Source organism: Taeniopygia guttata, chromosome 27 (genome assembly GCF_048771995.1).
Source record: "Taeniopygia guttata chromosome 27, bTaeGut7.mat, whole genome shotgun sequence".
Taxonomy (NCBI): domain Eukaryota; kingdom Metazoa; phylum Chordata; class Aves; order Passeriformes; family Estrildidae; genus Taeniopygia; species Taeniopygia guttata.
In genome coordinates this window covers 3,106,741-3,131,708 of record NC_133052.1, presented here as the reverse complement: position 1 = coordinate 3,131,708, position 24,968 = coordinate 3,106,741, and the positions used below count along the sequence as shown (strand labels likewise).

General features: G+C 42.4%; 1 protein-coding gene across 6 annotated transcripts in view; it reads right to left on the bottom strand.

Annotated features, from left to right (window-relative positions):
• Positions 1-24,553, bottom strand: part of IKZF3 (IKAROS family zinc finger 3) — a 35,601-nt gene extending 11,048 nt beyond the window's left edge. For 2 of the 6 annotated variants that reach the window (XM_030256196.4, XM_072919085.1), the window contains exons 1-6: positions 20,908-21,012; positions 18,546-18,599; positions 17,222-17,332; positions 3,920-4,180; positions 3,080-3,247; positions 2,004-2,120 (exon numbers count right to left, since the gene is read on the bottom strand). In XM_030256196.4, coding sequence (XP_030112056.3) covers positions 2,004-2,120; positions 3,080-3,247; positions 3,920-4,180; positions 17,222-17,332; positions 18,546-18,599; positions 20,908-20,959 — 763 coding nt within the window. In that variant the 5' untranslated portion in view covers positions 20,960-21,012. Of the gene's footprint in view, positions 1-2,003; positions 2,121-3,079; positions 3,248-3,919; positions 4,181-17,221; positions 17,333-18,545; positions 18,600-20,907; positions 21,013-23,203; positions 24,038-24,441 lie in introns of those variants that run through there. The other 4 variants (XM_030256197.4, XM_072919087.1, XM_072919086.1 and 1 more) reach the window with 4 other exon arrangements.
• Positions 24,554-24,968: the final 415 nt, after the last annotated feature.

Here is a 24,968-nt window from a genome sequence, read left to right as displayed (position 1 = left end):
AGACACTTTCCTGGTTAAGAAGCTTGAGGGGAATTCAGAAAAACACCAAAATTCAAATTGTTGCAGAGAAGTAGGGAAAGGATCAGTAATGGAAAGAGGATGTTTACTAAACACAAATGCAAAGTGCTACACTTAGGGGAAAAAAATGAAATGTAGTAAATTACCTTCTGAGAGTATTTCCAGCTTTCCCTCTCCCTCGTTCTGCCACCCAACATCCTGTTGATACTAGGGAACTAGATGGAAATACCCCAGGAATTCCCGTTTTTCATAAAATTTCCTACTTCCCTAACAACACTGCAGTATGTGTAGGGGTGTGAAGGGTGTCTCCAAGGCAGAGGAGCAGCCACCTCATGGCACTCTGGGAATTTACATTCCCTGTGACCAGTTAAGGCTCCCTGCAGTGCAGCAGCAAGGACTGCACCACAGGCTTGGGATAAGGGAGGGAAAGTTGCTATTCTGAAATGCATCTAAACCATGAGAATAATTTCAAAGCAGAAACCTGAAGCAGGTCTCATGTTTTCCATTTTTACAGGTGGACATGTTGGGTGGTGGCCATGATGTGTGTATTGGAACACAAACCACAGTTACAACGTGTAAGGGTTCCCACCAAACCCAAGACTTGCTGATGAGCTGATTACTGGTTACTTTTATTAATACACTAAGAAATATGTCACTTACTGACAAGAAGAGAGCCCCCTCAAAACTATAAAACTATTAAAAACCTCTATGAAACACTTTGGTAAATCATGGTTCTCTGGGAGGCTTCCTGCATGTGTCACAAAGCCTGAAACACCAACCTACACTCTCTGTACAGCGTAGGGATTCCTGTACCCGAGGTTTTCATCACATACCAGTGGCTCTTCACACTGATTTTCAGGCCTGGCTTGATGATTCCTGCAGAATCTTGTTCTTACTGTTATGGATAAAGTTATTAGGAGGAAATTCTGCCCTGTGAGGGTGGTGAGGCCTTGGCATAGGTTGCCTAGAGAAGCTGTGGCTGGCCCATCCCTGGAAGTGTCCAAGGCCAGGCTGGACAAGGCTTGGAGCAATTTGGGAGAGTGGATGTGTCCATGTCCATGGAGGGGGGGGGGGGGGGGGGCACTGGATGGTCTTCAAGGTCCTTTCCAACCCAAACCCTCTGTGATTCCATGTTTATATTATTTGGTGTTTTTTCAAGGCTGCATAGCAAAAGATGGGAGCCTGAATTCTGAAACTGTAGCCTCAGCTCTTCTTAAGTCAGTCATAGAATTCTTTGGGAGGTCATAGCCACTGCTTGACTCTGAATGGGAAGAGCAATTTTTTCCTGACTTACTGGTGTGTTGTGAGACTCAAATCACACAGTTCATTTTAGGATTTGAGCAGTTCAGGTGAAGCAGGGACAAAGATTATGGTGATTACTTCTCACCAAAGTATTTTGGAACTGCAGTACTGAGACTGCAAAATGGAAAATAAGATAAAAACATGTTTTGATACATTTAATCTCTTCCAAAGGCAGCTCTGTGCTCAAAGCAGCCCTTTACCTCTCACTCCCTCCTAAGCTGATCTGCCAGTGATTTTTGGGATACCACTCCCTTTTCATGCCCTGGATCCAAGCCACTAAAACTGCTGCAAATTCTAAGAGTTTTTATTCTAAAGAAAAGGAACCATCAAACACATGGTTGTCAACAACTCATCCTGTAAAATGAGCCGCATAACAGCATTAATGTAGGAATAATTTAACTCACTGAATATCACCTCCAGGAATGTTGGGTACAAGGTATTTTAGATGTTTTACACAAAGTAACACTTAAAGAAAAAAGTGATTAAAGTAAAAGCACTCTCTAACTACCAGCCTGAGGACTACAGTGAACCAGTCTCTTTAGAACATTATAGCCCCGCAGGTTACTGAAAAGGAGTGCAGGAAAAGCTGTTCTCAGGCTGTGGGTTAACAGCTCACCAGATGCCCTTTTATAAGCCCTGTAATGTACCGAAACCCCAAAACCACTGTAATGTGATAAACTCACCAGCCTCACACATGCCAGCGTTCTGCAGGTAAGTCCGGCACCGCTCCTTGTGCTCCTCTAACGAGCTCCTCTGTTTGTAGCTCCTTCCACAAAACTCACATTTATATGGCTTCTCCACTAGAAAAAGGAACAATAAAAGAATTAAAATAACCACAAGAGACCACTAAAACACTGTCTTGCTTGAAGTGTGCTGGTTATAGCATTGTGCTGGTGGGGGACAGCACTGCACTGCTGGTCTTGATTAAATCAGAATCTCATTTATCCTTGGCAGATAAGCTCATTTTAAACTTCGATTCTTTGTGAGGTTGAACTTTTTCTGTACAGTGCAGTGCAGAGATAACAGCTATAATTTAGAATCAATGTTTTCTTTCTGAGCCCATGAAGAACACGGGATAAAGACAAATTCAAGGGCAAGCACAGCCTAGCTCCTGCAGAACTGGGCTAGCTAAGACTGAGTTATGCCTGACTTGAAATCCAAGTCACCTCAGCTCTGTACCTCCATTTCCCCATCTGTAAAATGGACAGAACACTCTACGAGGCTTAAGAAGAAACATCTGTTGAGCATTTTAAGAGATTCAGATGAAAGGCACTACACCACAGTGAGGTGGCAATAGTCATCTGCCTGCAATTATGCTCCTGGGATTTTCCTCTCCGCTCAGAATGGGATGGGAGGAAGTCCCAGCAAAGCACGTCTCACACTCTCCTCAAGTTGAGAGCTTGCTGGCACAGCCAGCTCCACTCGTATGAAAATGAACTGACAAGGTGGTGATGGGTCAAAGGCTGGACTTGATGACCTTGGAGGTCTTTTCCAACCAAAATGATTCTGTGATTCTGTAAAAATACCATGGAGTTATTTGTGCAAGCAGGTTTGTGGGCTGTGACGGGGTTCCCATGGCCCCTCTCTGTGCACCAAGAGCAGAGCCAGTCTTGAGCTGGTTCCAGCAGCACCAGTGAGTGCTCACTGCTCTGTGTTGAGCCCTTCACAGGCTGAGCAAACCTTGCTGACTGTCTTTTCCACACCGAGTGTCCCAGTGACACACATCCAAAACACATGGAGTGCCTGTGAAGTCACTTACCAGAATGTGTCCTTAAGTGACCCGTAAGCGCATCCCTCCTTTGGCAGGCATAACTGCACAGGTGACACTTAAAAGGTTTTTCCCCTGTGTGTAGTTTAATGTGGCGGAGGAGGTTTCCCTTCTGAGTAAAGGAAGCTCCGCACTGATTACACTGGAATGGCCGTTCACCTTAAAATGACATACAGAAAAGGACATTTAATGGTTACGTGGGTATCATGCTGTCCTCTGCCTTTTTGGAAGAGGAAAGAATGAGATATTGGATTGATTTCTTTCTATAGAAACACACAGAGTGTGACATCAGTGGGAGGGAGGTGCAGCTCTGGTGTCAGAGCTGCTCGTAGCATATGTAGGACTGTAGAAAACACTGCACAGTTCTTCCATGGAAAGAAGCGCTCCGGAGGAGGCTGATTCCAACAAGCCAGCAATTTTTAGAAGGAAAAAAAGCCTTATCTTACTGCAGGCTGAAACTTAAGATGCTCATTGGTTTGTTGCCAAAGTATGGCACAGAGAGAAATTTATATACAGGCTGAAAATGGCAGCACAAAACCAAATTAACTTTTTCTTTGTGCCAGAAATACTGCATTACATAGTGCCTTTCATCCAAAATTCTTAAAATGCCTCACCAACTTGCTTTAAATAATATTCAATCCTGATAAGAAGAAAGGTGGGTAAAGTGAGGCACAGAACAGCGAGTAACTTGATAAAGATCACATGTGGCATCAAGGATGGAACAAGGAAACCCTGATTTTGGTATCCTTTTTTTTAAATAACTAGTATAGATTAAAAATTATCTTATTTTCAGTACTCCAGCTCTTATAAGAACAACAGAGGGATATTTACCAGTGTGGCTACGCTTATGAACCATCAAGACATTGAGGCTAATGCAGGCTAATCCACAGATATCACAATTCATCTTTCCACTAGCTGGCCTGACGTTGTCATATGAACCCGAATGTCTTTCCACTTTAATGCTCTCATATTCGTTATATTCTCTGGGATATGTGTAAGGCAGCTCGGATTCTTCCAGGTTTTCCATTGGCTCGGAATTTAAAGCACTCTCCTCTCTTTCACTGTATTCACCTTTCACTTTAATCACATCATCTGCAGGTAAAACAAAGCACAGAAGTGAAAAAAGGCTAATCTTATAAATATCTTATGAAAAAAAGGCACTAAAAAGTATATAAAATGACAGTATCAATCTTCCTAAAAGTTTAACTGAAATATGCAGATGAAGAAATGAAGTTGAGATGTGGAACTTCACTGGTCATGGACACTTAGTAATACTCACAGTGAGATAACCCTTGAAAGCAATTAACCTGCCTGGTAATTATCTTTGATGGAGAACTTCCTTCTACAGATTATGAATATATAATACAGTACAAACATCTCCTGAAATTACTAGCCAGGATTCAAAAGAAAACACTTTTTCACACCATTCACAAGTATTATTTTTATAGAAATCAGCATTTCAGTTTCTTCTGTGAATTGGAAATACAGAAAGACACAAATTGAATAAGTAATTATATCTTATAACTTATACCTTCTTGTGGAAGCTCTGGTGCTTAGAACAAGCCTAGGAAATATATCTGATCAGTGTAGGACTCCCATTTCTCCCATGGGATAGAGTCTCACTAGTTAAGCCTAATCAATAATCCTAATTTTCACTTGCAAATCACAATTTTTATCCATAGATCTCAGGCGTGTGAGGAGCAGTTGATAATCTTGATTTTCTATGTGAATAAAACTAGCAGAAGCGGGAAAGGGTTTCCTGACAAATAAATGTATCCCAGAAATGCCAAAAGCTTTGCCTGAAGTAATTTTGTGAGGATGTGGCAAAGAACCTGAGGCCTCCTGAAGATCAGCATCCGTGGCCTTCAAACAGGTTCCTGGTCCTGTAGCCAGTCCAGAGGAATCCAAAGGCATTGCCTAAATGAATGCAGCTCCATGACAAAGGTGGATGTAGCAGGCAGCTAATGATTTACTAAAGAGTAAAAATGCAAGCAAATTGGTCATGCTGTATAAACAACAGATGATTCCCAGCTTAGGGTGCTGAATTTCCTTTCCACAATTAACTTCAACACTACCAGCACTTCCATTAAAATCTGTAATAACTTCCAGGACAGTTTTTTTCTGCTTAAAGCTGGCTGAGAAAGTTGGGGCTGTTCAGTCTGGAGAAGAGAAAGTTGTGTGGAGACCTCACAGCACCTTCCAGTGTCTGAAGGAGTCACAAGAGAGCCCGAGAAGGACAATTCCTCATGAGCTGGAGTGACAGGACAGGAGGGAATGGCTTTAAGGTGAAAGAGGGAAAATTTGGGTTGGCTATATGGAAGAAATTCCTCCCTGTGAAAGTAGGGAGGCTCTGGCACAAGTTGCCCAGAGAAGCTGGGACTGCTCCATCCGTGGGAGTGTCCAAGGCCAGGCTGGATGGGGCTTGGACCAACCGGGGAGAGTGGAAAGTGTCCTTGCCCAGGGCAGGGGGTGGGACTGGATGAGCTTTAAGGTCGTTCCAAACCAAGCCATTCCGTGGTTCTCTGACAAGAGACAGACTAAGGTTGAAACTCATGTTGTGCCTCAAGCTACCGAGTGAAGACAAACACCACGAGATGCACCACACAGCTTCCTGTTTGAGCCTTGTTCTCTGGCCACCTGCTCCTTCCTCCAGCCGAGGATTAGACAGTTCAATCTGGCACTGGATCACTTGTCCTTTCTCCAAAGTACAGAACATGAGCTGCTGAATATGTATTAGCTCTGGTTCTGAGTAATAAACCACATCAAATGCCGAGAACAAACAATGGGTGGCAGTGAAAATGAGGTGGCGACATAAAAGCAACGTTGAAAAAGAAAGATCTGGCAACCTGGAATTTCATGAAATCAACATTTTCAGCTACATTTTAGGGAGAAAATCACTCCTCTGTCCTAATTGATTGTATTAAGTCCTGCCAATCTGTCTGACTTTGGGTTGACCTGGGGGAAATAGGTGAGTGATGGTTTCTCTGTCCTACATAAGACCCCACAGTAGTGTGGAAAACTCTCAGATCCCTCTTGTGCTCTCCTTGGATGGAGGTATTGATGAAATAAAGGGGTTTTCTCCTGTACTGTGTGTTTTTTTCCCCTATCCTGGAAAATATTTGGATTTTGCTGTTGGGACTTACTGCCCCAGTCCTGGATTAGCTCAAGTGGGTTTAGGTGTTTTCTCAGAGGCCCACAGGGAGCTCCAGATTCACCCAAAAATGGGCTGTTTTTCTTTGTGGATCCTTCAGTACCAGCTCTGCTTCACACCCACAGATTCCTGCTTCCACAGAAACAGGGCTTCCTCTGCAGGTGCCTTCTGCTGCCAACTCCATGTCCAAGGGTGTGAGGGTGATCTTGCTATCAAGACTCCTTCAAAATTAGTTTATACAACCATTTCCATTTTCCGAGGAGAAATGATTGCCAGTTGCTGAAAGCAGATTTCAACATCCATCCCTTTCCCAGGAAGGGAAAAAAAAAAAAAAAGTTTTTTTGGTTGGTTGGTTGTTTTTTTTCCCCTCAAAAGGAAGCCGTTCCAAAATAATTTGCTACATCCTGCCCAGCATGGTAAAAGGAAGTACCCGGTGCAGCTGCACCTTGTTGGTGCTTTCAGAAACAATTTCAATTCCCACTTTCTACTTAACGTCTCACCTTTCCTCTGCATCACACGTGGTTGTTCAGCAGTGGAGGCCGAGCTGTGACCTCCAACAGAGGCTTCTGTGCTCTTTGCTTCTCTTTCTCACCACAGTGCTTGGCTCACAGCTCCAGAGCTGTGCCAGGGTCTGTGTGGCACAGTGTGGGCACTGGTTTGAGACCCCCCCCATGGTACATCCTTAGGGACTGGTGCAAACTGTGCAAATCATCTTATGATTCCACCATGGAAAATAATCACCTCTGCAGTTTCCACACTGCATGTGAGGCTTGTGTTTCCTTGTAGTGACAGAGGAGGATGCACCTGAGTTTTGATCAAGGCTTTTCCATCACTGCCTCTTGCAAAAAAAACAGGGGCTGTTTCAGCTGTCAGTGGCATCCAAAGTTCAAGTGTTTTCCTGTAGGTATTTGAAGGACTTTCACAGGAAAAATTCACCTTTTGATGACTGGGACCAGGAGAAGGCACAAGAGAAGAGACTAGAAATATAAATTAGAAAGGTTGGGATTTTTTCACCTGTGATGGTTTAGAGGCTGCTTCAGCTCCTGACAGCCAGACAGGAGACAGCTTTGGTGCAAAGCAGTCTGAGGAAAAGATGGCTTGGTATAGGTTGTACTAAAATTAACCAAGTGATTGCAGAGTCTGGAGCCACCAGATTACTTTTTCAGCCCAGAGTTTTCTCTGTACTGGCATGCACAGGGAATACCATGTGATCAGGAGATTGGCAGCTGTGTGGAAGGTTTGTATCTGTCACTTAAAAATCATATCAACATATTTTATTAGATCAGGGAGTTTCCAGGCTGGTCTGCCTTAATCAAGAGGAAGGAAGCTGTGACTTCATGTAGAATAGAGAAATTTAACTGAGGAAAAACACAATTATCCCTAAAAACACTAAAGAGGTTCCCACAGTGGAAAAAATAAGAGCTATAATCTCTTCTATTAGGCAAGCAAAGAGGTTGTAAAAGAAAAAAAAACATTCATAGAGTCCAAGCCAGGGAACTATTTTTCTTGAGGCAGTTCATGGAGTTAATATACACTGAGGAAAAAAAAAAAGCTGCAGCTTTTACAGAACAAAGTGCTGGTGTGATGCGTTAAGGCTGATGCACATGGTTTCATTTCCTGGGGAGATGATTACAAGATGAAAGACATACTCCAGAGTAATATTTTTGTTTCACCTGAAACACTGTAAAAACAATGGGTTCTGGAAAAAATCCAAAATAAAGCTGCGGTGGCAACTTCAGCCTGAGTCACCACCCAAACAGTGCTTGTGTGTGCTCTATAACATGATAGAATCACAAAGGGTTGGTGTTGGAAGGACATTAAAGCTCATCCAGTCCCACCCCCTGCCCTGGGCAGGGGCACCTTCCACTCTCCCAGGTTGGTCCAAGCCCCATCCAGCCTGGCCTTGGGCACTCCCAGGGATGGAGTAGCCACAGCTTCTCTGTGCCAGGGCTTCCTCACCCTCCCAGGGAGGGGTTTTTCCCATATATCCAACACAAATTTTCCCTTTATCAGCTTAAAACCATTCCCTCCTGTTCCTGAAGCAGAGCGCCTCTCTGCTTCCTTTTAGGTCCCTTCAGATACTGGGTGGCTGCTCTGACATCTCCGTTCAATCCCTCTTCTCCAGGCTGAAAAGTCAAGAGAGCCAAATAATTAGGGCAAGTTGGAGGGTTTCTGAATCTTAACTGTTTTCTCTAGGAGGAAGTTTCAGTAGGAAACCCCCCCCAAATTCTCCATTTAACCTGAGACTCTTGCATCAAATACAGAGGAGAAAACCTAAGTTTTGTCCTGTTGTTAAGCAAAGTTTACCAGAAGCGATTGGAAAAGCACAAGGAATAAAACCCAGAAGCCATTAAAGACAACGGCAGGAAAGGGTGATGTAGCTCAAGTGTTTTACAAGGAGTGGGGTCATAATCGTGAAATCCTCAGCACATGCAAAAAGTCAACTGGGTAACAAAGAAACTTAATCATCTTAATGTGGCATTTTAATGATGCTGCTGATTTGCTGTGCCAATTCAGAGATAATGAGCCCCTAATGCTACAGATGTTCAGCCAGACTAAAGGAAAAAAAAAAAGGGAAAAGGAAAGCTTTTCTTGTATGCCATTTCCTAACTATCCAATTAAACAAATTGTGAAAGCATATAAATAGTTTACCAGGTTTTGACAGCTGTTAATGGGATTCAGATGCCGAGGAACAAGAAGGGAGTCGATACGGGGCATATTGGAGGGTTCTTGTGACTACCTGGGTTTGACAGGTATTAACTGATGATTCATCACTGTTATCCCCACAAAACCCTACAGACACATGCCAGAGCTGCTCCCCTCCCACAATAAGAGATTCCTGTAACCAACCCAGCCTGAGACAGAGAGCGGTGAAGCTGAAAGTCAGCGGAGTTTCCAAATTCAAGGCAGAATCCTGCATGTTTGTGAGAAACACCTCAACAATGGAATTGACACACTGGGGGCAAAGATAAGTCATGAATAAAAAATTTCCACTATCCTTAGTGAATAAAGAGAGTAGTACATCCCATCCAAATTATAAACCAGGGGAAATAATTAAAATAAACAAGGCTATGCCTAAGTTTTTTTCCTCAAACAACAAGAAAACAATTACATGTATATACAGAGAGTTTGGAGGCTGTAACTAATGGGGAAATATAAAATGTGAAGTGACACAATAACAACACAAGATTTTTTTTTTTTAAATGAGGCAACATTATCAGAGTTAAGACAACTTTTCTCCATGTTTTTCTTCTACCCCACTGCAGATATCCATCTAGGGAAGGGAAAGGATTTCAAGCCTTTTTGGCCCACCCTAGTTTGTTTTCCCTCTGACTCCAGCCTGGGCTCCCTTTTTCCCAACAGCTTTTATGAGATCATTGTTTGCCAACAAAGAGCAAGCAATCACCTCAGAGCAGAATTAACTTCCAGCCAGACAGCAGAGACAACCACCCCAACCAGGATATGGTGACAAAAAATGCCCTGGCAGGGTGCAGACACTGGGCCTGTCCCATTCCTTGGGGCCCTTTTTGCGTCACTACAGGCCAAAGCAGAGACTTCTACACTAAAAGTCCCAAATATTGCATTTAGTACTTGGATATATTTGGCTTTGGGTTTATTTTATCTTTGTGCCTTTTAGTATTTTCTTAGTACTGTTGTTCAATAGTCACTTCAATACAAAAAAAACCCCCTAGTACTTATTTTGTTTAAATACTTTATAAGGCAGATGTGAGGGGTAATTCCTAAATAACCCAGTGCAGAATGCACCTGGTGGAAATTTCACTTCTAAATATAGGAGAGAAACTTTCATCATTCCCCTTTGTGGAGTGCAGGCTCAATGGTAATGAGTCTCCTTGGTTTTATTGTGACTTGAAACAAAAATAGAAACAAATCAAATTGAAATGCAGCACTGAGAATTGGAAAGAAAATAAAAAAAATCAGCCAGGCATCATTTTCCAAGTGCTCAGATGTGTATTTTCTACTTCATTAATACCAGTGCTTCTCTATCATTAAAGCATGGTGTAATTTATCTAGTTGTACAATTAATTGCAAAACAACACCAGCCAAACAACACACGTCATTTCCAAGCTGATGTGAGTTGGGAAACTTGAATTATCTAACTGGCTCATCTAGCATCTTATTCAAAGCAACGATTTTTCTTATAAAGATTAATATTCCTGTGGAAATCTATGATTTCACACACAGTATTTCCCCTCACTTATCATTTTCTGCCTAATCATACTCTAGTGTTTCTCTAGGATTTTCATTCAAAAGGTTTCCAAATGATGTTGAAGTTATACTAACAGAAATAGGGGTAAAGGAGAAATGTTCCCCAAAAATGAGTGTTCCCAAAGCTGGAGTGAAACAGGACAAACTGCACACCAACACTGTGCAGTGCTGAGTTTAGAGAAGGAAATGTAATTTAACTTCATTTACCTGCATTCGAATGCTCTTAACTGAAACTATAAACAGAATTTGGGGAAGCAGAATGACCTTCCCTGGGACAAAATGGGACTAGGGGCTGAAAAACTATAGCTAGTATATGCTGAAACTACCATGGGATTATATTTTAGTTGTTTAATTTTAAAAAATTGCAATAATTTGGCATTTTTACTCAACTTTCTACACCCCCATTGCTGGAGGGGAGCACAGAGGGAATGCCATCCCACATCCTCAGGCCTGCAGGGCCCAGGTTTTCCAACACCTGCCCCAGATGAAATTTGTTTTAATTTTGACACCTGTTAACGTTATCCTTTCAGATTTAAATATCTTTAAAGTCTCCCTCTTACAAAAAAACACAGAAGATGAAACTGCACAAGCTCTTCCCTTCCTTTGCTGTTAAGATACCATCACCCAGATCAAACATTTCTAAAATTATAATTCCTTAAGTCCAGCAAGGCAGATACAATCACAACCGTTAAATCAGACTTCAATGAGATAATTAATCAGAGAACATCTGGACCCAACAGTCAGCCTGAGAAAGGCCACATGTTAAATTCAGATAATCGCTGGCATTACTTATATCAAGGGACCAATCACTAATGTGACCACTCAGGCATGGTCGACTCTGGTCAACTGTGCTTCAAATGAACTTCAAACCTGAGAAATTCAAAGTATCATTTAATTTAATCTTTGTAAATTCATCTCCCAGGAGCCTTCATGACAATAATATATTCTTGTGAGAAAAATTAAATACTGAGAGAAAATAAGATAATACAAAGAACAGGGAAATCTGTGATAAATACCTGAGGAATTTTAACACATACAGGCTGAAGGCAGCAGCTTGGTTCAGATGGTCTTGAATACCTTTAACAGTGAACTGATTTAATTGAACTATAAAAAAATTCCAATAGCAAATAATCTTGATTTTTAGAATACACCTGTGTTGTCTCCTATTTGAGGTTCTTTAATCAAATACTTGTAGTTTACTTTTAGCGTAGCCTTCTAGAGGAACGAGTGTATCCGCTTTGTGTTCCCTTAGTAACACTGATCTTACGGCTCTTTTCCAGCCTAAACGTTCCCAGGAGCTGCACAACAAATGCAGCCCTCCCTGGAAGAGCAGGAGTGCTCACCTGCAGCTCGCAGAGCCGCTCCTGGAGGTGGAGCTCCTGCACCAGGAGAGACAGGAGAGGAGCGGGAGAACAGCTCCACGCTGCTCCACGGGAGCACAGCCAGGCGAGCTCCGAATTTACCGAGTTCCTAACGCTCCTGCAGAGCAGGAGGAGGAACTAAAGCCGGAACAAGAACAGGAGCGAATGCAGCGTGATGAGAGACGGCGCTGAGGACACGGCAACGCCGGCCCGGGGAGCTCCAGGTGAAACAGGCACCGAGCACCCGGTGCGAACTCTGCATGGTTCAGTTAAAAGTCAGCAGCGAGACAAAAGTGCCATCAATTCCAATGCGCAGGGAACTATTTGTATATATTTTAGCAAAGTTTTGACTCTTGTGGATGTGTTTCCCTTTCTCGAAAATTTTCCAGCAGAATCAACAGTGCACCTGTCCCTTCAACTCCCATTTTGTGCCAAATGAACAGTCTGGTTTGGGGGCAAAATGTGAGTCATCCCCATTAACTGATTTCCTTTTCACTAATCTGTATTTCTAAAAATAGATTATTTCCTACAATAACATGTGATTTGAGTTCCCAGAGCCGTTTTCTGCATCTTCACTTTTCTGCTGGGGGGAGTGGGGAGGGATCACAACTCATCTATCTTGGACTAGATTTTATCTCGATGCCAAAGGAATAAATATTTCTCTCATCTGTAGTTTCAGGGAATTCTTTTGTATGGATCCAAGATACACGTTGTAGAACAAATGAAAAAAAATGGTGTTTTAAAAGTTACGGAATGAAGGCTATAATCTATTGAATAACTATGCATCCATCCTCTTTCCAGCCCTTGTTCTGTCTCAAAGCTTCCACTGGGAGTCAGGATATCTCAAAAGTAAATTCTATTTTCTAATCACTATAATGGGTTAATTAGAATGAGAAATAACTGCACTTTCTGTTTATCTCCAGGCAATCAGAGTATCCGAATGTCTGTGTCAGTGCTGAGTGCTCAGGATAGTCCAGCTGATGTCAATCATTTACAGGCTGGGTGACACCACCGCCCCGTTGATGTCACCGAGCGTGCCTGGCAGCATTCCTGCCGCTGACGGCACAGTCTGAAGAGTTCAAACAAAGTCAAGAGGATCGTTTGTTGATAAGGAAAACGCGGCTTTCAGTCCCAGTAGAGCCCCCAGAGAAGCCTGACCCGTTCAGCACAGGATCCTTGTTGGGTTTAACACTACAGAAATCCCCTTGCAGTGAACTTCTGCTGATGTTGTGAGATAACCCCAAGTCCCATGAGCGCCGGGGCTCGAGCTGGGCTTGGGAGATGAAATATTCTGATAAAAAACGGCACTTCCTTTCCAGGCAGATAAGTGCGTGTTCTTGCAGCACCGCTGGAACCTCGCTGAGCGCCCCAGTGAGGCTCTGTCACCTCTCCTGCCTCACTCCAGCCTTTCAACCGCCCCCCTCACACACCTCAGTGCAGCAGCAATTAACATCCATAAACCACAAATGTGGCTTTTATCTCTTTTTAGCTCACAACCATGAAAGCTCGCTGACATTCATAACACCCCAAAAGTTGTCTGCCTCAACAGCTGAGAGAATTAAGACATAATTAAACATTCATGCTTGACTGCGACTCCCAGAGGAAGGAACGTGGCTTTTTTAATTTAATTTTTAAATTAAAGATGTGTCAACTTTGGCCACCAAAGGTAACAGTGTTAGGGGCACATAAAGAAACAGGGGAAATCAAGAGCTTCCCCCCCCCGCTCTCATTGCTTGTCTCTTTTCAGACTAGACACAGGAAGCACCATGGGAACGGTGTATTTTTATGGTTGCAGGCAAGCATACACCATGTGCACCACAGCGTGCAGCTTCCAGTCCCTTGAGGCAAGAAAAGGGGGTTTTGTTTCTTTTTTTTTTCATTCTTCCCCATCAAGCTTTTAATTACCATTTTACTATAGCCTGCTGCCTAATTGTTTGCCCGATACTTAGCACTGATCATCATGGAAGCCTGTTTAACAGGGGGGTGGAGTAGGACAAGTTGAGTTGTTTCCATGGAATGGCATCTCACCTGTGTCAGGACACACATAAAAAAACACCATAAGCTGGTGTGTTTGCACAGGCTCAGGGAAGTACAAATACAAAACTGCTTACTGGAAAAGTGGATTTTTTTTCATACCAAATGAGCTCCAGTGATGGTGTTTCGACCCTATACATTAATTTAGTGCTTTTATTAACTGTCTGTAAGATTTCAAAAGGATCCCAGCACGACTTTTAGCATAAAAGGCTCCACCAAACCAAGTCAGACAATATCTAGACTTATACAGGTCCAGCTTCTGCTCAAAGCCTCAGAATAATTCCCCACAATATACTCACAGTGTCACCCATGAATAATGCAAGAATCACAAAAACACGTAGTCCAAGAAACTGGAAGGTTCCCACTCACTACGGATGGCTGACAAGACATGGAAAAACCAGACATAATTGTGCTGAAGAAAAACATGTTACAGGCATACTAAGGCTGTGGAAAGCAGGTTATCGAAGGCCTGATCTCTCTCCATGAGTCAGTGGCCTCGTGTTCCCATGATGGCCTTCAGCAGATGGAACAAACCCCGGGGGCACGGATCGTGTGGGGGTTCAGGAGAGAAAAAGGAGAGGTTTCTGTGTCGCAGGCTGTCATCAGCGATGAATTGGGAAGGTGCTGGAGTGGAATTGCTCACTCACAAACATGATTAACATTTATGAGAACCACTAAAACATTTTTCATTATTTCTATTTAAATTTGATATAAAATGAGGGGATTAGTGATGGTATCAATGTGCCAAATAAAGAGCTTTTTGGCTTTTATTAACCAATAGGTTTTTCAGGTGCAGGCAGGACATAATCCTTTTCCCAAAAGCTACCACCAATACTGATGATATTTCTATTCTGTGATCCTGGAGAATATTATATATTCATTTTACCAGGGTTAGTGATCCCCAAAAGATAATCCTCCCACTAGGACAGCACTGTCAGAATGTGGTTTCATTTATAGAAGTCAGACAGTAGCTAGTGACCCACGAGGACTGCTCAGGGACTAACAGAGCTGATGCTATTTTATAGAGGGCATGACATGAAAGCTGAGATTATTTGTGAATTTCAGTCTCCAACAGCAACTGAACTGGTGTTGTTGGGAGGAAATTTAAGTGCACCTACTACTGATCGTTGCACAGCCTGGAGTACTAGCACAGCATGCATAAATATTTAAGATTTATTCTGCTTCCGGTATCAGAATGACTGCAGAAAACAGTGTGTGAAGCACTGAAGCAAACACAATATATATTTTATTTTGAGGTACCTTTTTTGTGCATTTGAAGCAGCTTTCTCCTTGCAGTTGTGGCTTTATTCTACAGTGAGCAGCAAGGAATGGGGCACTGTGGTACTGAAGGTTCATACTCACTTTATAATGAATGAGCTCTAATGGTAAGGGAGGCTGCTGGAGGGGAATGATGTTTTATTGATATTTATAGCATTGTCTTTGAGATGTAAATTTTCAGTGTTTGCATTCCAGAACAAATGGCAAAGAGACTTTAAGAGATCAGCAGCAATATAAAAAATGAATGGTAAGAGCTGTACTGACACGGTCTCTCACACGTCCAAGTTGTTCCTGACTTAAATGTATGGAAAAGAGGATGAGAAATGGTACTGCAGGCACAGGGCAGCCAGAGAACAGGAAAAGGACTTACTTCATGCCTGGACACTGCATATGAACAGTATGAACATGGCTTCTGGTAAGGGAAGGTGGGAAGAAGCTACAGCAAATCCTCTCAGGTGGTCAGTACTGGGGGGCTTGGGAAAGAAACCCTGTCCTGGCTTCCTGCACCCACAGCTCAGTGAGCAGGTGGAGTGAAGGACTGGGACAGCACAGAGCTAGTGAGAGTGGAATTGGTGCAAGGGGTGGACAAACAGCTGGAGCATGGCTGTGAATATTTTATATCCTGTGGGATCTGAGAGATCAGCTGCCTTGGATTTAGAAAATGCTCAAGTCTTCCATATTGTGTCTATTCTATTAAACTTCTGTATTTAGGGTAAGCAGAGCAGAACTCACCTGCCCAAGGCAGGCTCTATTTTGCAGACTTCTATAATGAGCTAATCTCAACTGCAGAGTCCTGCTAAGCAGCAGCTTCTCTGGGGACACAGAGCATCCTAATCCAGACACCCAAATTTGGTCAGAAAACCTGTGTGATGTCTCTCCATAAATTGTCCAGAAAGGTCAGACACCAGCAGTTGCAGATACTGGTACTGTAGAACCTTGAGTGAGATTCATCTCACCACTACCTTGAGTGTTTTATGTTTGCTTGCAATTTGTTAACCAATAAAAACATTTGGTCTTTAATAATGCAAAAGTATAACCTCTGCAAAATAATCACATTTACGTTAGAGGGAACAACCAAAGCTACTTGCACAGCCAAAACACATAATTCTTTCGTTATTTACTTGATTCATGTGATACAAACTCTACCTCAAACTCCTACCCAAAGCCACAGCTGTAATTTCCCTTGATGCTGCTGCACTGCCATGGACCCATGTCTCAGAAAGGCCCTGTGAAATTGGTGACACCGTGTGTCCTGTCCCCAGGACACGTGCCCCACATCCTCCACCAGGCACACTCCTCTCTGGTTGTGGCTGAGGCCCCTGGCACGGATGAGCACTCTCACATCATGGGCAGGAACTGTTGTTAATGCTGAGATTTCAGTTTAGGAGCTTCTACAGCACAGAAGAAACTCAACACAAGTGAACTCCTGAGCTCTGTAAGATTGCCAAGTTTCAGGAGCTGCTGCTGTTACCTTCTATCTATAAATGAAGAAGGCCTGCTGGTTTTCAAAGACAGTACATATTAGCTTACTATTTCAGTTAATCCCTATGTTTTCTCTCAGACCTATAGGAAGGGTATTTTCTTCAACAATAAACTGACCAACCTCCCTTTCACCCCCAGTTTAAAATACAGCATTGCTGCTACAGTTTAAAATTTTGCAGGTCTGAGTGGTCCTATGAATTTAAGATAAATTGTTCTTTCTTTCAAAAAAAGGAATAAATTATCAAGTTATTTTTTAGGTATGAAAGTACTTAGCAGCATAAATAAAAACTGCAGTCCTAACACAGGATTTGCCTATGCAAACTGCTCTTAGGAATTTGTTACCACACACATTAGAGGCTCACCAGATGCACTTGCTCTTTTATCTTCCCATCCATATTTCACAGATCCTGTAAAACTGACCTTGCTAAAATGCACGTGAGGTTCCCTGATGGAAAAGTGTTGCTCCTCTTTAGAGTGTGTTGAAATGCTCCGAATGAATTGTATTGCAATTCCTTTTAAAGGCATGCTCTCATAGCATAATCAGATGAATAAAAAGATAAAATACAACTATTATTTATCAGAATTCCAACTCTACTTTACCTCCTGCTTCTTCATTAGACTGATTGTGTTCCTTCATATCTTCCACATTATCCATGCTTTCCATTTCCTGGGATTTGTTCAGATTACAGTCTGTCAAATCCTCTTGTTCCTCTGGGAAAAAAAAAAAAAGGCAAAAAATAATTAACTGTTTATTCTCCAAGAATATTTCCAGGTGATTTCCTCAAAATAAGCACCTGCATACTCCCTGCACTGCTGACAGTACCCACAATGTTATTTCTACAGATGCACTGGTTGCACTTTGGGGAATGATTTCACTTCCCAAAATCCTACACAAACTCTCACACACACCTGGAACACATTTTCAGCTTTTGGAGGTTATTCTAAATGGCAGCAGGAATAAAATCCTGGATATCTAACTCTATCATAGGTGCTCTGACAACTGCTGCGAGCAGGGATGGAGCTCCTTGGAGCAAGGCAAAGGAATCACAGCTCCACTTTGTTCTTTTGGGCAAATATTAATCATTCTGGCCTTAGGCCAGAAAACTGTTCAAGCACATGTAATCAAGGCCTCTTTGAACCCACTTGCACTTCTCTGCTTATTCCATGTGTGTATTTTTAAATATCAACATTATCATGCAGACCAGCATCCCAGAGATCCCAGCCTCTCTACTCGGAAATAAAGACACATTTTTAACTGTAGTGAAATTTATTCGGGTAAAGTGTTTCAAATAAAGCCTCTTTCATTAACCCCACAATGCAAACTAGCTCCATATTATATGTATTTTTTTGTAAATTTCAAATCAATATTTCATTAAAAAACAGACTGTATTTTTTCAAATATTATAGGAATTTTTAAAATTTACAGTAATACTGTGAAATTGCTGGTAAATTCTTTGGCCTACTGACAGCTGGATGGTAACACCTCTGATCCTTCTCAAGCTAAATATTACATTCGAGTTGAAAAGAGGCTCGACTTTTTGATTAACAAGAAAGTGAAACACTTGTCAAACTCACTCAGGAGGTTTGTTTTCATATTTTTAGAAATGCAGTCAACCAAGAGAATTGTATTATTCTTGCTTCCCTAATCAAAACTTCCAGCTTTCTCCTGATAATATTTCCTTTCCTCCTATACAGTCCTTTTTTCCCACTTCACTATAATTTTCCAATATTATAGTGAACTTCCATGGTTTTATTTAATCTCTAAAATTTACTTTTTTTTGCCTTTAATGGCACTCTTTATACTTTTGACTGTTATTCAGTGTCCTGCAACCCTAAACCAGCCGTAATTCCTGTCTTTTTCTCCATTTAAATATAAAATTGTCAAGAGAGGGTGGAATAAAAACACAACTGAACAGCACAGTACCTGCAGCTATGGGCTGTTCCTGGGGGTTACTGAGATCCATCCCGGGCTGTGAATCTGCAAAAAACAGAAAAGCAGCCTGAGGTGTCTAATATTTAGAACAGTTCACAACACGGTTGTTACAATCTTATAAACTCCTGTTTTCTTGGCTGAAAGTAAAATTGAAAAAGAAAACATTTCAAATAAATAAAAACCAAATTAGTATCATGCTTCACTTCCTTATATCCTGAGCACTGGCCTGTGCCCAGAAAAGGGATTAAGTATGATTTTCTAACTTCAAAAATTATAGAACAGAGTACCTTATGCTTTTGATTTACTCATCTAGTACCCTGTGAGCACAGTGCAGCTGTAGTAGCTCTGTATGAAGTTAATTTCTCTAAAGCACACAGATATTTTTACATTCCTTTTCCAACACAAAGGGAAACCCCCATTGTCTTCACAAGATCTACTTGGTTTTCATGGGAATGCAAGTCTAATTCCCACTGAGAAATTCCAAAAGGGATCAAATGCTAGGAATTCTAACAATTTTTCAGACGACTACCCATGCAGCCCAGTTTCCCAGTGTGCTGGGGGCTCAGCAGAGCTCTGAAGCCAGCACAAGCTGCAGATATTCCCATTCCCCACTCCAGTGCCCAAAGTTCAGCTGTTGAGTTGAATTGGAGGCACAGTCCTGAGCTGTCCCATTATGTCTTTACTCAAGGCCTCCCTGCCTTGAGATTTCATTGTTAGGAGGCTGAATTCTTAACACAGACACAGTTACCTGCTTCCTTCCTCCTTTCTTTCCTGTAGTTTTTTCCCTCTCTTTATTTTTTACATGCCATAAAAGCTTTTATCAGCTTTGAACCTAAAAAATAATAATTTCTGGACCAGGAAAATTTCTTCCTGGCAGTTACATAATAGAAACACCCAGGCAGCGGGCATGAGGTGTTAACCACGGGTGACATTTACCCCATAATTATCTGTCTTTACCTCCTCTGCATATGGAACTTTTTTGTGGTCTCTGCAACGTTAAAATATAAAGCTCTGGTAACTCTCCAGCGAGGCAGCATGGTATCAGAAGAGGTACTCCAAAAAAACTGCATGAATAGAGGGGGGGATAATGTGTGCAACGAAATAGAGGCTTTGCATCATAAAGATAGTCACAGAATTAATGACAAAAAGTTCAGCTATTTACTGAATCGTTATTTTTAAGGAAATAAGAAAGATCAAGGAACTGTATAGTTATAGCCCTTAATTTCTCATTTTCATTCTATTATGCCAGGAAAATTGAGGTACAAAAGAAAACCATAAATGGGCCAATTGATACAACAAATAATGATGAGAAAACATCAGTAAATACTAGGTAAATGAACAAAATTTTCTCTAATACTGATTTTAACTTTACATTGCAATAAGTTGCCCAGAGAAACTGTGTCTGCCCCATTCCTGGAAGTGTTCAAGGCCAGGCTGGATGGGGCTTGGAGCAACCTGGGATAGTGGAAGGTGTCCCTGCCCACGGCAGGGAGTGGAACTGGATGAGCTTTAATGCTCTTCCATCCCAAAACCTTCTGTGATTCCATGAATACAGACACTTAAATTACACAATTTGTAATTCTGCACATAATTAAATGAAATCTCCCTTATTCTGCAACATTTGATTTTGGTTTTTAATTGCATTCAGAATCCATGCACAGTTGCTCCATTGGGGTGGTGGGGGTCAAAGCCCCAGGCTGAAACCCCGAGGTGCTGTTGAAACTTTGGCAGCAATTCTGCATTCCCCTGAGCTCCCAGAGGTCATGGAAGGAAAAACTAGAACCCATACATGACTGTTTGAATTCCAATAATTCTACATATATTCCTGGATAACTATATATTTTTAGAAACCATTGGATTCCTCAGGTTTCCCTGGCAGGTGCAGGACGACTTGCTGGAGAATGGCACTGCCGAGCAGGACCTGCCCAGCCTCCTCAAACCTTCATCTTCTCCCTGCTGAGATGGAGTCTGTGAATTTATTCATATTTTGTTGGACACAACAGTTGCATGCCCATGATGGCTGCTGGTCAGGGCAACCCTTTGGAAGAGATAAGAACAATGACACACCATAAAATGTTCCTCTTCTTACTTGAGAAACGTCCTGATGTTTGTCTCACTTTCAAGCCTCCAGCCTCCCCTCACCAGCACCTGGTTTCTTTATAGCATCAGTCTCCAGAAGTTTCTTAGAGCCTTAGTGGTATCTTCATATTTAACCTCAGATCTCTTTCCTGACTATCCTAAGTCCTTCATGGTGACAGGAGAACATGTGGGTAGATTCCACCCCTGATTCTATACCAACAAGGTTATTTTTCTACCAAATGTTCAGAAAAACACAAGGCAGGAAATCACTTACAGAACACGTTTGTCTTCCCAAGCTTCAAAGAGCTCCACTGGCTGGGGTGCATGGGAAGAGGACGCCCGTCTCTGTGTGCTGCAGCTGAGGCACAATGTGCATTTACAAAGGAGAAGTAAAATTCATGTGCTTTCGAAACCAATCCTTGGCCATCCTGTGTTCTACACCAATAGGCAAAGGGAGCCAAAATATTCAAATAACTTGCTAAAAAAGTGCTGTGGTATTTTAGTATGCAGCACTATTAATACTTTATCCTGGTATTTGACCAGAACAGCCAACCAGAAATTTAACTCCCCAAAAATGGATATTTTTCATATCACTGATGACCTTGTTTCCTTTCTGTCCTTAATACAGAATGGGAGGTATATTTTGAATTATTATAATTTCACCTGTTTGTCCCCAAAATGAAAACAGAATGCTGCCTTTTTCCTGCTGGCTGCACTTTTCAGCTCAACGGCACAGGGAAGGAGACACCCTTGAAAGTCCCATCTGCTCTTAGTCCTTCCATCACAGTATATGGAGCAGAAATAGACAGTTTTCTTGTCAGAAGTCAGTGCCTTCACTATGTACACCACTCAACCTCTTCCACCCCAACAAGTTTTTCACCTTCAACCTGCACTGAGCCATTAAGGAGAGAAATTCTAGCTGATGTCTCCACTGAATATACTTGTTCATCATCCACAGCCTCCATGGATTTATGAAGAAGGCACCTGGGCCAAGTAAACTCTTCATGGGGTCTCTGATACTTTGCTGCTCTTAAACACCACGCAGTGTGTGGAGCATCACGGGCATTTTAAGTGCACATGTCATTTTTGGAAGAAATCCTGATCAGCACTGATATTATACACTAATCAGCAGTGTATAATTAAGGATATTTTTCTCATATTGGTGCATAGACCTCCTAAACCCAGCAGAATAATTCAGTGATTAATTATAGGATATCCTGAATTACAGACTACCCTGAGTTGGAAGAGGCCCACTAGGATCATCAAAGTCCAACTCCTGATCCAACCTGTTGATCTGAGCCCAGAACCTGGAGCTGACAGCTCCAGCTGGACAGTTCTTTTGGTAGTCACAAAAACAAAACACTCACTGAGAAATACAATCAAGTTAACGACAAATTTTGGTTCAAACACCCACTCTTGCCAGGGCCTGTCTGCTCCTCTGAGCCCCTACCAAACCTCCACACACTGGGTGTGGAACATTCAAGTCAGCCGTGTTATCCCTCTGTCCTCAGGGTACAGAGATTTGTCCACAACCCATGGAAACACTCCTGAAAGTTACTGTATCCAAGGATAATGCATTACAACACTGTTGCACTAACTTCATCCCCCAATTCAACACCCTCAGGCACATTAATGGATCCTCATCATCCTCAAGTACAGACACAAAACCTGAAGGATCATTTCCATATTCACTTTGAGCGCACAAGAAATAAGAACACCAAAGAAAGGACTGATTAGATAACCTCAGTTATAGTGAAACGCTGTTAATTGCACACTATTCCAACACACCTCACAAACTTTCCCTCCCAAAAAGACAGCGATCCAAACTCGACCAAGAAAGTGAAGCTGCATTTTTAAGTGCCAAAGTGCCCTCCAACCCATTCTTTCAAATCATTACTTCTCTCCAACAGCAACATTCTCTATTCAGTCAGATTCAATGAGTGATTATTTACAGGAAAATAGTTAAAAAGCCTTCAGCAAAGGAAAATGCATTTTTAAATAGGCATCTGCAACTAGCTTAAAATAACCAAAACCCTCAAGTCATTGAGACAGAGTAGAATCTAAACTGGAGTGCTTAAAGCCCTGAGCAGAAGTAAGAATCTCCACCTTTGAAATAAGAAACCAAGTGATGCTTTGCAAAGCTTCTTTGCCAGGATTGTTAAAAACACCAGAAATACTGCTTTTATATGACAGGTAATTATTCCAGAACCCAATATTAATTCCCAGATCGGTTTTTGCTGGCTCTGAATATTATGGGCATGTTTTACAGGTGAAAAGAAAGAAGACATCCTTGAATTCGTTAAACCCCGGAATACGAACAGCAGATAAAACGTGCTCTAAACCCTGGCTTCATCACGCGCTTTGTGATATCCCTGAAATTAAACAGAGAAAGGGCAAAAAGTCCCATTCGTTTCCCGTTTAATTGCTACACGCGATTAGATTTCTTTTCCAGAGGCTGCGAATTGCTTGCAGCAAGCGCTGAAGAAGTAGCTGAAAGCCCCGGGGCGATGGAGCCGCTGCGGGCCCCGGCGGGACAGAGGGTCCGGGGTAAGAGCGGGGTCGTTTCTCACCTTCCATGCTCCGTTCGCGGGTCCCAGCTCCACCTGTCCGCCCGGGCTCGGGACTGCCAGCGGAGCGCACCGGCCTCGCCTCCCGCCCGTCACCGTGACATCCGGCTCGGTGCTCGGCGCTCGACGGGCGGAGAGCGGCGCCGGGTGGCGGGGAGAGGAGCCGACCCGGTCCCTGTCCCGGTCCCGGTCCCGGGTCCGGACTCGCCTGCCTTGGAGCTGGTGCCGCTCGCAAGGGACTCCCGCCCCTCGGGAAGGGCAGCGGCAGGGCAGGGGGGCTGAGGGCACAGCGCCGGTTTTGGGAGATCGGGGGAACCCCCAGGCGCTTTTGTCCCCAGAATGGGCACACCTCGGACTGTGTGTTAAAAGTTAAATGGCTGAGGTAATAGTAAAGAGAACTTAGGTTGAGATGGTATTCTTAAGAAAACAGTGGTGCTATTTAGCAGACAATCAAAGTACAAAGTTCTTCAATAAAATAAAACAAATATGAATTTCAAAGTCCTCTAGTACAGACTACAAAAAGAGGTTCATTCCACACTGGGCCTTGAAGAGGGCTTTGAGAGACCTGACCAGGTGCAGAATATTCCTGCTGGGGCAGGGGCCAGCAGCAGGTGACATTTAGAGGTCACTTCAGGCCCAAAACCAGTTAATGAAGTGAGAAGTAAAATCGGGATCTGAGCTCATCGCTTGGATCTAAACCCAAAGGCGGCAAGCGAAAATTATCATAGATCAGGAGCAGGATAACAACATGGAAACATGATTCTCCTACTCACTTCCTGTGTGGTGCCAACGGCTGCTTCTTGCACTGTTGCTTTTCCATTGCTTGGAAAAAAGATTCTAGAAATGTGTAAAAAAGGAAAAAAAAAAAAAAGTGGGATAATCAAGCAATTCTAGGCTATTCCACACAATCTCTGTAATCTCTTTCCAAAGTCATTTAATAATTAGGCAGGTTTCCTGGTTCTACAAATTTTAAGGAAGTCCTGGGATTGTTGTGCAGCAATCAGAAACCTCTGGTTTCCATCCCAGGATTATCCTCAGCCATTTTCTCTTACTGCCAGATTTGTTCTCTGATTTAAATCCCTACTTTTCCCATATGTTTACCCTCAGAGAAACAATTGTATCTTCACTCTGCTTTTATTTTAAGGGCACAAGTCAAACAAGCCTGGTTTTCCCAGCTTATAAAAATACCCCAGTGCTAATTGTGACCCTCCTTAGTGTGATCCCACCTTTGGATCACTCACCTGAAAGATCAGAGACAGAACTTGTGGTCTGCAGGCTCTCCAGAGCCCTTCAACAGGTCCTTTACCTGACTGCACTCCTGGAAATCTTTCTACATATTTCCTAGGGTAAAATATTCAGCTTTTTAATCTCTACTCACTCCAGGATCAAGTTTACAACTGCAGATTCTTGTCCTCTTCTATAATCTCCTACTGATACTCTATTAACTTAAAAAAAAAAAAAAAAAACAAGCCAACAAAACAAAACAAAATCAAAAATAACCCCAACCCCAGTAATCCAGGTTTTAAGCACAAATATAAGTACCCAAATTCACATTTTGTCCTATTAAATTCTCCCTGCAACATTTTCTGTTCCTAAAAATAACCCATTCCCCTTCTCCCCCACTAAAGCTTACAATTCTATAAGGAAATTTCACCAGTCTGGGAGTTAGAAATATTATAGCATTGAAAATAAATGAGTCATTTGGCTAAAGACACTGACTATGAGTTTATAAAGAACCAAAACTGCAGCCAAAGCTTTACAGTAGAGG